This window comes from Pungitius pungitius, chromosome 2 (genome assembly GCF_949316345.1).
Source record: "Pungitius pungitius chromosome 2, fPunPun2.1, whole genome shotgun sequence".
Taxonomy (NCBI): Eukaryota; Metazoa; Chordata; class Actinopteri; order Perciformes; family Gasterosteidae; genus Pungitius; species Pungitius pungitius.
Window position 1 is genome coordinate 3665156 of NC_084901.1, and position 15002 is coordinate 3680157.

General features: G+C 47.9%; 1 protein-coding gene across 1 annotated transcript; it reads right to left on the bottom strand.

The window, feature by feature from the left end:
- Nucleotides 1–5175: 5175 nt before the first annotated feature.
- On the bottom strand, nt 5176–12399 carry btg1 (B-cell translocation gene 1, anti-proliferative). The gene is made up of 2 exons (XM_037460118.2): nt 12077–12399; nt 5176–9388 (listed from the first exon to the last, which is right to left on the bottom strand). Exons 1-2 carry the CDS (start codon nt 12219–12221, stop codon nt 8985–8987), a joined length of 549 nt encoding a protein of 182 aa, XP_037316015.1. The 5' UTR covers nt 12222–12399; the 3' UTR covers nt 5176–8984.
- Nucleotides 12400–15002: the final 2603 nt, after the last annotated feature.

Genomic DNA, 15002 nt, shown 5'->3' on the forward strand with positions numbered 1-15002 from the left:
GTGTTATTTCCGAGCACCTCCACCATGTGGCTCCTCTCGAGTCTTTATTTACAGTCTGTGCAAGGAGCAGCGAGATAGCGTCTCCTCCTCCGCCACCCGCCAGGTTGTGGCTGTGCTTCAAGTCCTCCCCCCGCTCCCCCCACCCCCCCCCCCCTTTCCTGCTGACACAAGTAGGTCAGCAGAGAGCGCACGCCGCCGTTGGAATGCGTGGCACTGGGCCAACCCATTCCGGGCCGAGACTTTGCTAAGTCCTACTAGAACCGGGCCGAGAGCACGTATCTCTCTCCACCACACCCCAACAGCTGCAGTAGCCTGTGTGTGTGTGTGTGTGTGTGACTGACGCATTGTCGTTATCAGTATTTGTGTCCATTAGTCCACTCGCCCTCCCTTCTGCGGGTGTTTTTAAGTCTCTGTTTGGGGTCATATTAATTAGTGAGCTGCACTTCCATCAATCCACTGTGTTGAGTTCCTTTCTTTTTGTTTTTGTCTGACTAACCCCCTCAGTGATGTCATTTTAACATGTCAAATCATTTAATGGCGTCCGTTTCCAACAATTCTCATGTTTAAAATGATTACCAACGTCTCCGTCTCCGCGCCGTCCCATTTATAACGGGACGATAAGCCGTAAGTTATATTCCCACACTCGCAGGCCGCACTGATGTCGGTGCGATATCTTCTGCCTCTTCCAGTGGTTTTTAGTGTAATTCCATGTAGGTCAGTTTTTTTTATTTCAATTGAATGAAAAGCTGAAACGCCACACTGGGTTCACGTCCATTAACACGCTATAAGCTGGGTCATCAGACCCATGTTTGAAGGCTAGTAGAACTAAAGGCGTCAGTGGCCATTGGTGAAGCCGGGATCAAACTTGATAAATCAGAATTGGGAAAAGGGAACCTGCCGATTGGCTGAGAAGGCGAATGCAAACATCAGTGCCGTGCACACTGTAAACAGCGGTTAAGTCTCTCCTAGAATTATGGTTCCCGTGCAAAGTAATTATTTATCCAATTGCATGTCGATCTTTCACCCGAAGAGTCATATGCGTGTAATGAGTAACATGTCGGTCCCGTGGGGGTTATTAGTTCACCACAGTTACTCATTAAGTGGCCGTTTTTATGTAGGTCATGTCTGTTTTCGCATGTTAAACGTTGTGTTGTTGCCTTATCCTCCATATCTCACTAGCACAGGAGACCCGAGTGTCACCCGGAGGAACACACCGACTCATTCAAACCCTGTTTGGAGTAAACAAATAAGTCCTGTTATGCTGCCATGGAGCTATTTTATGCCTGTAAAGACAAAGCTCCGCATTGTTTGGTATGATCAGGCTTTAATGATTGACGGGATGTTATCTTTGTACAATCACTGGATAATACGTTACTGTGTAGCTTATCAGGATTTTTTTGTTGTGGTAAAGCTGCAAGGCCAGTGAGCCTGTTTACCCAAATGGGTGTGGATGTGTGTGTGTGTGGAAATCTCTTCATAATTAAGTCTTGTTCCCTTTTTTTTTTTTTTTTTTAAGCGGAACACTGCACTCTGTACAATTCACGCCTGTAACAACGTGGCTGCTGCCATGCTAGACTGCGGGGTGCTTGGAACAAGGCGTGTGTGTGTGTGTGTGCGTTGTCACACAGCTGTGTTCATTGTGGTGAAGAAGACGAGCCACAGATCTTCCTGTCAGCTGTTTTCTTGCATTTCCCCCTCAGTTCTCGATCAAACTCTCCGTTTCCTTTTGAATAATATGTCTCACTTTCACACACTACTCCGATTCACTCGTACTCCACATTTCTTGATCGCCCAATTTATTCCCACATCTAATCTCTAATTCCCATCTAATACCCTGACATCATCCTTTGGATTCTCTACCGTCTCCTCGTCGCATCCCTCCCATCTGTTGCCACATGGTGAGCAAATCTCAACCATCAACATAAACAGGAAACAGCTGAGGTCTTTTTTCCTGTCAGTTTCTCGGAACGCCGGAACGAAACCACCAGAAACGAAGCTCAACGCCTCCAACCAACCGTAGGCCGAGGTGAGACGGGGCGCGGGGGGGGGGGGCGCGTGGTTGGAGGATAGCAGGCCGCGTCGTGTTTACATGCAACGGAGGGCTTTAAACGAACACGTGCTCTTTCGTTGGAAACAACGATAAACCGCACGCATGTGTGTTTGTTTTTTTCCACGCTGCTGAGCTGAGAAATGACTTTCAAAGCTGTTCACATGAATTTCAGATAGAAAGAGAAGTTTGACGTCCAGATGTCGTCCTCTACGGCCGCTTTGTGCGCACCAAAGTCATCTTGTGAGTGAGTGTTGGCCAGACCTCATGCAGAGGGCCTCTTGCTGAGCTATATTTAGGAGGCTGGTTCTCTCCCTCTTTCCCTCCCATGTGTGAGTGTTGCCCTGCTGCTTGGGAGAGGCCGACCACGAGGAATACGTTGCCTCCCTGTCTGACCGCCGATTCTCAGATAACCACATGGGGGGGGGGGGAGCACAAATGGAGGGAGACGCGGGCGGCGGTTAGCCAGTTAGCTTAGCGTTCGGCCGTAGAGCGCGTTGACGTCACTGAAAGAAACTGCTCCGATAACTTGAAGCTGCACTAACAAATATCTTTTTTTCTCAACCTTTGGATTAAATGTTAAGTGTAATGTTTGTCTCGAAGTAAAAGGCGTGAATGCTAATGTTGTTCTGTGTGTGCCGGATGTTTAAAAAAGGCAACTGTTTGCAAACGTTTTGCTAGCTGATGGAATGTTTATTGAGGGCCATCTGAGTTCTCAGTTCATTTGTATCCTTCACTTTGTATCACATGACCAGCTATTTTCTGAAGCGGATGCTCGTGTTTTAGACTTGCGATTCAACCAAAAGCCCAGCCAGGCCTTTGAAGCACTCCAACAAGTCACTCTAAACCACAGGAAATGACCAGATCTGACCATTTAGGACTTTAGGACTACTCTTTTTCTTTCTTTCTAACGGACACAGCGACACATGGGCCCTGCGCGCACAAGGGTGCAATACGCGGAGACACACACTCCGCCACACGATTCCCAATAAGACCCCTCACTTTGCCCCAATAAGGCCCTTTGACCCGACTCTGGAATGGGTTCCTCTGCTTTGGGAGAGCGAGGTGATAGATGACACCAGCAGCTCTGAGGAGGAGGGATAAAGATAGACGTTGGACGAGGTGATGCAGAGGGTACGGCGGACGTGGGGGGGGGGGGGGGAGAGAGCGGCCCGAGGAAGTGATATGAGAAGAATCTGAGGGAAAAACAGAAGACATAACCTGAGAGGGAGATAAAGAGGGTGAGTGATGAGAAGGTCTATTTTAGTGTAAAGGAAGGGGAGACGGCACCAGGAAGCTGTGAAGAGATACAAATCAAATCATGCTCTTGATTTACCCCTCGCTTTTAGGTGCAGTCGAAAGACATCTTACCTCCGTATTCCAGTTGTACTGTGTGTGTGTGTGGTGTGTGTGTGAAGTACCAGTGGGGGTTGTTCATTTATTATGACACTGGTGGTGGCTGTCATCCTAACCTAACTCAAAAAACAAAATGGCATCCACAGCATATCAGTTTGCACTAAACAAATCCTCGTCTTGGTCCCCCTCTTGTATTTCGTCCATTGTCCCTGTACGGATGCAGGGATCCTGGCTTTCTGCACGAGGTCCCGTGGAAAAAGCACCCCGCAGTGCCACACAATTTCTTTTTTTTTTTTTTCCCCCCAGAGTTTGTTTTTGCAGGGACAGATTTCTGTTTTCAGTATATTCTCCTTATCTCTCCGTGGTAATCAGCTACACCTTTCGGAGCGCTCTACCTAATCAAACCAGCTGTGCCGGGTGATCTCTGTTGCCATGTGAGTGGGAGGGGAGGGAAGAAAATATTACGCTGCGATTTCATCAGTGCCAAGCTGAAACTCCAATGCAATTTGATGACATTCGCTGCAATGGAATGGAAAATGTAATTTATTAGTGTAGGGAGAAAAAAAATCGATTCACGCTTATGTTTTATAATTTACATAATTATTTAGCCTGCGCCAAGGAAAAGTAGGTCAATTCGTTGACCCCAACAAATACATTCATTGGAATACGAACATTAAAAAGGATCTGCTATCATCCAGGTTGGACTGTTTCTCCGCACAAGCTCATCCAATCTGCTTCTCATTCTACTGGGATGAATAACGGGGTCAAAACATCTGGCTCAAATGACGCATTGCAAAACCGTGTCCGGGGGAATGTTGCAAATATTCTGTTAAACCTGGATCACTTGTGCATTGTGTGACTGCTGGACGGTTCTTTATTCACTTCCCCCCAAAAGGTATTATTTCCCTGCAAAGAAATCCCACTTTGTCCCTACGGCCAGGCGCACCGTGGGAACCTCTGACCTGCGTCCGCGGAAACCGCAAGAGAGAAGAGAAAAAAAAAAAGGCCTCAAGTAAGCAGCGCAGAGAAAACGTGCAGCGAGAAGAAAAAAAAAGAAAAAAAAGAAAAAAAAAGATTAAACGTGGCTGGTGCGTCTCTCGATGAGCCTCTCGCTGACACGTTTCAATAAGTCAAAAACTACAATACCCACACTCCCCAGCTGTCGAGGCCCTGTGCCAGCCAGTGCTCGGAGAGTCGAGGCCCCAGTCCCTCGGCCCCCGCTAAACCAGCTTTTCTAGTTCCGTCCTGTGTGTGTGTGTGTGTGTGTGTGTGTGTGTCGGTCTCAAAATGAACCAAATGTTTTGCTTTTTTTTTTTTTCCCCTGTCTGCTGCTAAGCAACCCAGAGGGAGAGGAGGAGGGGGGGGGGGATTTGAGAGTGCTGGAAAAGATTGCAGTCTTAATCCAAACTCTAGGTTTTGCACAGTCAGCTGGTTCTGGGTGCAGCGTTATTGTGCATATCTTCGCAATGGCACAGTTAGCACTTTTATTTTAATTTTTTTTTTTCACTGAGATTTTGAGAATCCTTTCCAAAGGCGCCATCTGTCGCGTGGAAGCAGGTCAGTTTGCCGCGGACAGAGCGCCGAGTTTTACATGTGCATTTGAACGTGAAGTGATCGAAGAAATTACAGCTCCAATTAGTCTCACTTCTGTAAAATATACTTTTTGAAATCAAACAAATTTAGCAACAAACCTTAAAATGCTAAATCAAAGTCCCTTTGGTTTCAAATTGTAAAGTCATCAAATGTGAATAATGAAATGGCTCACAAGGGGATATGATGCCAAGATAGGAAATCTTTTATTACAGAGAAAAAAACCTTTTCTTCCAAAATATAGAAATCTGTACAACTTCCGCACAATCAATTTACATGAACTGTACAAATTTACAGCAGTTCATCACAACATACCCAAGGAAAAGAAACTGAACACGATAAAGATGTACTGACATGAGATCACAAGAGAGACAGCTTTTCTTCTTGGGTAAGCTCAGATTTTTTGTCTATTTTCTGGTTTTGTACGTAAATAGAAAAAAAAGGGGAACAAACTGAAAAGAAAATAAAGAAAAAAACCCCAAAAAACAACAAAGGATACGTCTACGCTTACAGATTATGGAAACTAATTTTTTTTTTTTCTCCCCAAAACACCTTTGGTCCTTGCCAACACTCCCATCACAAATGGCTTCACTTACGCAAAAGAGTTATCCATGTTAAAAGATGAAATACAATAAAGGAATAAATCTAAAAACATCAATTATTGGCACTTCCCATGTGTAATGTTATGTACTGGACATGCCGTACAGTTACAATACATTCTACAATACGTAAAACTCAAATGTGAAAGTGGCAATAATTCAACTAATCAATTCAATCAATTTTAACGATGACAACAACGAAACGGCTGTTCCCTTCCTTTTTTTTTCTTCATGTCTTAACATGCACAACTTCTCCAGAAGGGTAATTATTGAATGTCCGAGGCCTGAGTTTTGGCAAAATACATTCCAGGAGAGACTCCTCGCGTCTCAAAAAAAACTGTTACACAACTTCAACTTGACATATTTAGTGCATTTTTATGTGCTATTTTACCTCTTACTACTCAAAGCACTCACAACAATGTAACCTATGTGCGCACAAGCTGAATGGATGCCATTTAAATAATAACATTACTTAGGACTTACACCATTTCCTGTGGTGATGGTACATTTGAGGAGGTGTTGAAAGGGGATTTTGGTGTCATTTTTTAAAATTTTTCTATCTAAAAAGAAAAAAAGTCTGTTAAAAGTGTATTAGAAAAAAAAAAAATAGACAAAAAAGGAGGACATGGCAACGGCGGAGTGAAGTGACGATAGCATCTACCAGTGTGACCACGAAATACATCTAAGAGAAAAGTGAGACGGGACGACAGCCTCGCGTCCAAAACGTGAACCGATCTAAAAAAAAAAAAAAAAAAAACATCTCGCCACTTTGACGTGAACACTTTTAACGGAGCAGTGGGATTTTAATAAACTTGCGTCGCCACGGAAACCAAAGCCCGAGGGATCCCGAGCCGCTCTCCACGTGGCCAACGTGGAATCGCTGCTTTTCACAGATGCTGCTGAAGGGCAAGTGGGGATTGGGGTGGGGGTGGGAATGGGGGTAGGGGGAGAAGGGGGGGGGGGGGTTAGCTTGCAGTGCGTCAAAGGCTATAGCTCTATTACCCATGATCCTCTCAGGCTTAGGGGAGCTTAAACACCCATAGCTCTGGTGGGGACCAGCCTGCTGTGACAGATTTGGCCAGCGGGGGGGTAAAGCGCCCCAAGCCCCCCCCCCCCCCCCAATCATCTGTTTTCCGGCCTACTGGTAACCAGTCAACACCACAGCCGGGAGTGAGGTGGGAGGGTCATATGCATGTAAACAAAAAGTTGCTACTCAAACTCAGCCATCAAGTGCAGCGCAATCCAGTGACATGAAAATGGGAAAACAACGACCTGCTTCCCTCATTCTTCATCTTTGATCCACATGTCCTCCGTCACTAGCCCCCCACCCCACCCATAGTGCAGCGTGAGCACGGCAAGCGCATGTGCTGGTTTTTGCGTAGGCAGGGTTGTGGGCGTTTTGGCGTGGGGACGTTGAATGGGTCAAGAAGGGGTGGGTGGGGGGGGGGCTGGAGGGGTTTTAGCTGCCCTGAACAAAAAGAAAAACAAGAGTCCGGCCCTGGCCCCCTCCCCCAACTTCCGAAGCCCCTTTCTCTCACACCAGATCCCCATCCCAACCCCACCTCCCCGCCCCCCTCCCAGAGTGATGGACGACGATATGTGTCACATTAAGTCTACCTGGGGGTCCGCTAGCAGCACGCTGGCTTGCTTTTGCCTGAACAGGAGGTCTGAGCTGAGGGGCGATATGTGGCATTTGAGGCACTCTGACACCCCCCCCCCGCCCGCTCACCAGGAGGGAGGATGCAGGATGGGGGCTATTTGACACCGCTAGGCTGGACTATGGACAGTTGTAAGGCAGCGCACCTCCAACGCACACATAAGGATCCTCTTTCTACGACTATGGGAATAAATGTCAATGCGAACGTAGATGAAAATAGAAGGCCGGTGTTTTTATTTAAAGTTCAAATTAAATTGCTTACACTTACAGACCTCCCTTTGGCCCAAGTCTGACACAGTCGTTACCTGGTCCTAACGGTTTTTTTCTTTCTTTGTTTTTTTTGTTTCATCTGCAACACAAACCGCCATCTGTGTGACCGGGGTGAGAGACGGGTGATGAAAGAACGTTTCCGACATTGCCACCTAAAGCGGTCCCCACGTCAATAGCTCTGAAATGTTCACATATACAGTGTAGTAAAATAAAAAAATCCACAGTTGCGCGCGCGCACACACACACACACACACCAATTTAATAGACCTTTGGCCTACACAACGTGTGAGCTACAGTATGAACCAACGGCTGTTAATGGGGAGGGCGGTGAAAACGTGAAAAGATGACATTCGAATGGATGGAATGCAGGCGATTTTCTCTACATGAAGTATTCATCCCACACAATCTCACGTCAAAGTGCATTCAACGTCAATTCTGGTAGGGTTACGTGACCAAATTTTAGGCGTAAAAATATTTCCCACCGCGCTTTGCTACACTTTGAATTTTGGCGAAGTGGGAGACGACAAAGTGGTTGGAGGAAAAGGGGCCAATATTAAGAACAATGGAAATTGATTGTGATTTTCAACAACATTCATTAACTAGCAGGAGGGGGAGGGAGCGCGTAAGGCCTGCCCTCCCCCAGACAGCTACACACGTACTGGGGGTGTTGGGGGGGGGCGATGGTGGGTGGGAGGGGGGGGGGGGGTTAAGACTGAAAGCCTTTTTCCAGCTTCAAGATAAAGGCAATTTATTCCCTGTGGTCCAAAAGGGGGATCTTATAGAAAATAGAGATGCTTTTTTTACCTTTAGCTTTTACTGTGAAAAGGCTTCAGTCCAAACCGTCAAAAACAAGTGAAAAAGCCAAATTGAAAAACCTCAGAATTGTGCAAATTGACGGAATAATTCTGTAAATCTGTACAAATTCGGTTTTGGTAGTTTTTTTTTTTCTTGCGTTGTTGGGCTGAACATGTACCCATAGTAACCACAAGTAAGAAAGTGCTATGGCGATGACAGCCCCTTCATAGACTGAGCTGCTCGCCATGTAGTTTATGATCGAGGGAGGGTGTTGGGTGGGGGTGGAGGGTGTGGGGGAGGGGGGGGGGGGGGTTCTAGGTTGGTCGTTTAGCTGCCCAAACAGTTCCATTTCCACAAAGCCACTCCTAAAATAAGTGCCCAGTTTGATCCAATAACACAAAAGAAAATATGATAATGGGGTGGGGGAGGGGGAGGTTTAAAAAGATCAAACCTACAAGGTTTCCATCACCTGGACAATAGGCCACATCCTCTGTGTTTTTTTTTTTCTTCTTCCTTTTCTTATTTCTTCTTTCACTATTTCATTTCATTTCATATTCTTAGCTTCAAAAAGGCTCACCCTGATCGGATCGCTCGTATCTGACCAGCCACGGCGTGACCCGGGAAACAAAAAGTTTGCCGGGGGGGAGGGCGTGTGGGGGAGGTGACTCCCCTAACTGGACACAGTCATCATGTTGTAGTTCTTGGAGGGACTGGTTCGGCCCATCACCATCAGTTCCTCCTTGCAGCTGTGGCGGCTGTCCACCATGGGGCTCCCCAGCATGCCGTGGCCCGAGGGGGACCCGACGGCGGCCATCGCCGGCATTCCTACGGGGCAGGGCGCGGACTCGTAGAGGACGCAGATGGAGCCGTCCTCGCCGATGCGGTAGGACACCTCGAAGGGGTCCACCCAGAGCGTGAGCTCACTGGGCAGCAGCAGGTAGAGTTGCTGGATGGTCAGGCCGATGCGCTGGCCCGCCTGCCCCACCAGCGGGTCCATCTTGTGGTTTATGCGGATGCATCTGTAGCCGGAGCCCTTGCAGGGCCTGTCTGGGAACCAGTGGTGCTTGTATTGCTCTGCGGGAGAGACGAGAGGACGGAGAGAGAGTTAAGCGTTTGAGTGATCAATTTTAACATATCAAAATCAAAAAATTAAGAGTTGCAATCCCAAAGAAAAGTGTTGTTGGAGTGTAGGTATGTCTCCAAATATCAAATAGGAGTTAGTTAAGACGAGTAGATCCTAATCTCATTTGCTATTTTTTTCCAAAAGGATAGTTGTAAAACAAGGTTGTGATCAGACGCTTCCAAAAAAAAATGTTTTAAATGCTACCCATTTAGAGATTGTGGGTGTTGGGCGGCCACCCAAAAAAAATAAGATCAAATCTACAGGGCACAGTTGTGTTCAGGAGATGAAGAAAGGGGCAGAAAGCACCACCTGTTCCAGTCCCGATAAGCAGGCATTAACAGGCAGCCGGCGGCACCGTGGTCTACGTGACAAAAAGAAGGCCATTGAATTGCACAATCCCTCCCCGGGATTCGTCGGTGGGGACGTGGGAGGACTCTCCCGTGACTGGCTGAGCAGAAACACCAAACACAGGCTCCGGGCTGCCATCTGGGACAACAGGCTCCGCCTCTTAAAGGGAAAGGACCTTATTTTTCCAGTGCAGTGAAACTAGCGAGGTGCGGGGGGGGGGGAGGAAGTCAAACAAAAACTCTCCTTTTTCCCCCCCCTCACCAAAAGTTCACTTCTGGAAAATATTTTTTAAAACGGACTTTCTAATTGTCTACCCCCCCTTTACTCTGACAAGAAAAAGCTACATTGTGGCTGATGGAAAAACGGGTTAAATAAAGTAGGCCTGCATTCAGTCCAGTGGGGGGTTAGATGCATACAGGTGGCATCTAACCCCCGATTGGACTGAATGCAGGCCTACTTTATTTAACCAGATAATAGCACCCCCCCCCCCCCCTCTGTGTTTAATCACAGTAGGCTTTATACTCCCGAGCTATGGGAGGTACCGCATGAAAGTGAAAATCAGCTCAGTAGGGCCTATTCTTAAAATTTGAGGAGGAGGAGGAAACGGGCAATGCAAAAGCCAGCGGAGGAGTGAGCGTTTGACCCCCACAGAGTTTAAAAGCATAGGGCTGTCCTTGACCACTAGAAGAAAGAAGAAAAAAAAAACATATGGGAGATTCCCCATCGGCTCTGGAGTGCCGCTGATAATGGAGAAAAGCTCGGCCGGCCTGTTACACAACTGCCGAGATTTAAAATCCGGCCGCTTGGCCCAATTTGTCCCCTTCCCCCCCCCCCTCTTCTCTCCTCACAAAACAAGGGTAGCAGTGGCGCCGCTGGCTCTTCAGCAGGCCGACGCGATCGCGGCGTCTCCGGGCACAAAGGGGCTCTCCGGCTGGCCTAGTTTTAGGGAACAACAAGCCACCACGGTGCCACCACACCACAAAGTTTCCTTCTGCCACCCGCACAAAAAAAAAACCCAGACACGGGACATTTCTAATGAATTGGTTTAGTTTGGAAACACGTTTCACTTGAATCCACGTCGACAAAGGGCTGATGAACGAGCTGTAAATATACTGCAGGTTTAAGTTTTTTTTTTTCTTGGCCCTCCAGTGGATTTCCCCTCCATTTCCCTCACTGATTACACTGCCTGCACCTTTAACCCACCACAAAAACATCCCCTCCCCCACGTACCGGACCTCCCAGGCAATACTTCAACTTTTTGTCTTGTTTACAAAAACACACACACACGTCGAGGGTTTATCATTTTTGGTGGAAAAAAAAAAGAAGAAAAGAATTGCTTTAAAAAAAAAAAAACAGTCTGTCAAAATCCATTTTTTTACACAGGCAACAGTACGGCCACCTAAAATGAAGTATTATGGGCAAATGCATATTTATGGAAATGTGTACATATATTGTTTTTAATAGAGGTGAGCTCCAGGGAATGTAGGTCATCTGCTTAGTGGACGGAGCGGTGCAGATGCAGAGCAGCTTTAGAGCTCTGCGTGGAATGTGTTGACAACAGAAATTAAGACAATGCGCGAGCAACACTGTTGGCTTAAAAAAAAAAAAAAGGTAAACCTCGAGGGGGGATTTTGGGGGGGAATTTTTACTACTAAAAAAATGGGAGACATGGTTAACTTAAATGTAAAAAAAAAAAAATTTTAACACCAACAAGGTCATTCAGTCACAATCGGAAACACGCGCACGACGGTTTTCAGTCGGATTCTTAAGTATAAACTAAAAAATATATAAATATACGTGTTCTATGCCAGTTTCGTCCGATGCATTACGTAATGGAGCCGCGTCACTCCGGGCGGTTTGGCTCAGATCGGAGAGCTTCATCGACAGAGACGCGCTTCCTCGTTAGAGCCCCCCATCCCCCCCCCCCCCGTTGTTTTTTCCTCTTCGAAACAAAGTAACACATCCAACGGCTTTCGGCTCTTTCCAGAATACATGTACATTATCGCATTGCAACATGTGAACCGTCGACCAAATGGCGAGATCAAGATTCCTCGTCGTGTTTACTCCTTCCTTCCTGCCCCCCCCCTCCTCCTCCTCCCCCTCCTCACAGCGGTGCGCGGTGGTACTGACAGCGATACTCCCGAGAACAAAGAAAGGCTTCTTCTGAATCGTCCTCGGCCCGATTAAAAGACGATTCTAAGCATTCGACGCTACAAAGAAAACCCAAAACTGAACTAGTGTCCCATGGTGAAGGGGGGGGGGGTTGTTTGTCTCCCCACTGGTTCTCTTACCTGACAAAATGTCCTGTAAGCTTTGGTTGAACGTTTGGACCTGTCGATCGTTTACGTGTCCTTTTACGCGCAGAAATCTCGAGAGAAATCCGACGGCGGCGGTGATCTCCGGCTTCATCGTTCCTCGGGCGCACAGGGTATGCATCGAGAAACGGCAACGGGCGGCGATCCGTGCGTCCTTCGTCGTCTCTACGTGTTCGTTCGGCCGTTTCTCTCCGCTTCCTCCGCGCAGCGATCCTGGTCGTCGGGCTTTTTCGTTTTTCCTCTTGGCATTTATTAGTCGAGGTGGAGAGTGGGGGGGGGGGGGGGTTCTCTTTGAAAGCGAGTGCGTTCGCCGGAGGTGGTGGGTGGGGGGGGAGTCGGTGCGTTGGGGGGACGGTTCGGTGTTGCGCCTGTTGTTGGTAAATACAGGAGGAGGAGGAGGAAGAAGAAGAGAGAGGGGGGGGGCGGTTGGTCACTTGGTGGCACGTCTGGCAACCCGCCGCGCTCGCTTTCCTCCACCAGAGTGAAGCTCCGAGAGGGTCGGAGCGGCTTTTTATAGCGCCCCCTCCTCCTCCTCCTTCTCCTCCCCCCTCCGCTATCCACTCCGTCACAAGCTGCTACAGCAACAACAGCTCACCCAATCGCCGGTCCCCGCCACCGTCTGACGAGCCGCATATAGGAGGGGCGCAGCGTGCGCGTCACCGCTCTGAAAATAAACAGAGGCGCACGGCGCGGCGTTCACTGGCCGTCGGAAATACGCGCGGCGGCGGGCGGGGGAGGAGGAGGGGAGGGGGGGGGGGCAGACGTGGAAACAAAAGGCAAACGACGACAAAGAAGACGACGCAGTGGAAGTGGAAGTTTTAAGTCCCGACGGGGCAGCGAGTAAAAGTCATTTGCGTTTTAAACTGTACGTTCGAGTCCGTAAACAATCCGAACTATGGGTGGTTCGGGGACGTCTCGGGTTGTGCGTTGGTTCTAATGGTTGATTCGGTAATGATCTGCTAACTTTACCCCGGAGAGTAAAGTCAAAGCATTAGGATCCACCATCTATCACCTTTTTAGTATTAACTGCCGTGTTTTACGGATAGGTTTTTATTTTTTTAGTGTTGTTTACGTCCCACACACAGAAGAGGGCCTTCCACGTCTCCATTTTCCATAAAGAGACACGTTCCAACAGGTCGTCCTGGTGGCCTTTTGGAGTTAAACACTCCCGAGCAGCTGCCTTCGTTTCACACCATCCCCCCATGATTCTCCTCCCTCTTCATTTCAGCACTCTTTTTTTTCTACTGAAGGCAAAATACCCTCCCACAAAGAAACACATGACACTGTGTTTACGTCTAGTCCTGACTTCTCCTTTTTCACGAATCACGTCCACAGCAGGCCACCTTTTTGTTTGTGTCCAACTTTTGTAATGTGAGTTTGCTTCATGAAGTTGTGTTCGTTATTATTTGCAAGCATCAGGTCGATTGTCTGTTTATGAGTCAGGCCAGACACGGTGTGTGTGTGTGTGTGTTGCGTGTTCCTCCACGTGTGCAACAGGAAGAGCCTCCTTCAACTGAAAGGGTGCGTGATCCCGTCGAAAAACGCAGATGGAGGCGACCAACTAGCATTGTGTGTGAGGGGGGGGGGGGGGGGGGGTGGGAGCCAGCGGCATCTGCCCCCTTCTTTTTCAGAGGCCATTTCCTGTGAAATCAGTGGAAAAGTAGACGGTGCTGCGCTTTGTTTGTTGCAGACACGGTGAGGACGGCCCACTCCAATCAAGGTGCAAACCACACTGGTCAGCTCCCAGACCCGGGAAGGTGGACTAAAAACAAAAAATATACACATACGTGTGTGTGTGTGAGAATGTATGGGCAACAAACACTGTAACTTTAAATATTCTTCAGCATTTGTCTGTTTTCAGCAACTGTCTTTGTTTCAGGGGCACAGCTCTCACGCCGTTGCCCACTGACCGGTTACAGAAGCAATGGAAACGTCTGCCTTTGCACACGCGGTGGTTTGAACGCAGGAGAAAGTTTCATCTTCCGCAAATGGCGCCGATTTATGAAGAGATTGTTTTTCGGCGTAAGCTGCCACTTTTCACACCACTCCCAAACTCCTCTTGTGATATCCACAGCGGTGGAGTGAAACGTCGAAATGTCTTCAAGCACAAGGCGAGAGGTCACCGACCCAAAAGTAAGTGGTCGACATATGAGACCAGACACTGGAGCGATGAGTAGTTCCAGCCATCCGAAAATGACATGATTATGTTTGTACTTTATACTTATTTTATTTGCTTTAAAAAAAAAAAAAAAAGGAAAATGTTTTGTTCAGTTCTGCCGACAGTGAAGCTGGATTTAATGGTGTTTGTGTTGAAGAAATGCACGGATAAAGAGTTGATCTATTCTTTTCACACAACCATTAAGTTTGCTCTAAATGCTTCCCTTTTAGTCTGGGAGTTATTTTTCTGACCGATGTTTTCATAATCATCCTTTGCAACGTTCTATCCCGAGATACAACAGCCACACATTCTTCTCAACCATTCCTTGAGCGTGGTCCACATAGCGGCTCCATGTGTACAGCCGTGTTGTCGTAAACATGAAAATAAAATCACAGGACCTGACTTTTTTCCAGAGTTGGGCCACGTGACACCACAGAAGGTTGTTTGTGTCGGACGCGTTCTCACATGCCGCAGAAACATCACCACTGGTGTTTACTGTCAAAAGCCCCCCCCGTGAATAGAAACACGATTGTCTGAATCCACAGCAGCCCGCATCTGAAAGGAAGTTAGCTTCTGTCGCCATTACCCCCTCCAGGACCCCCCCCCCACCCCCCTCCCCCCTCCCACAACGCAGGGGAAGCGAGGAGAGCGCACATCTGTGTCGCACACAAAACATGCATGTGCCTCATTGCTTACAGAGTGTGAGGGGATGGGGGGGAGTTTTTTTGGCAGCTCGCTGGGGGG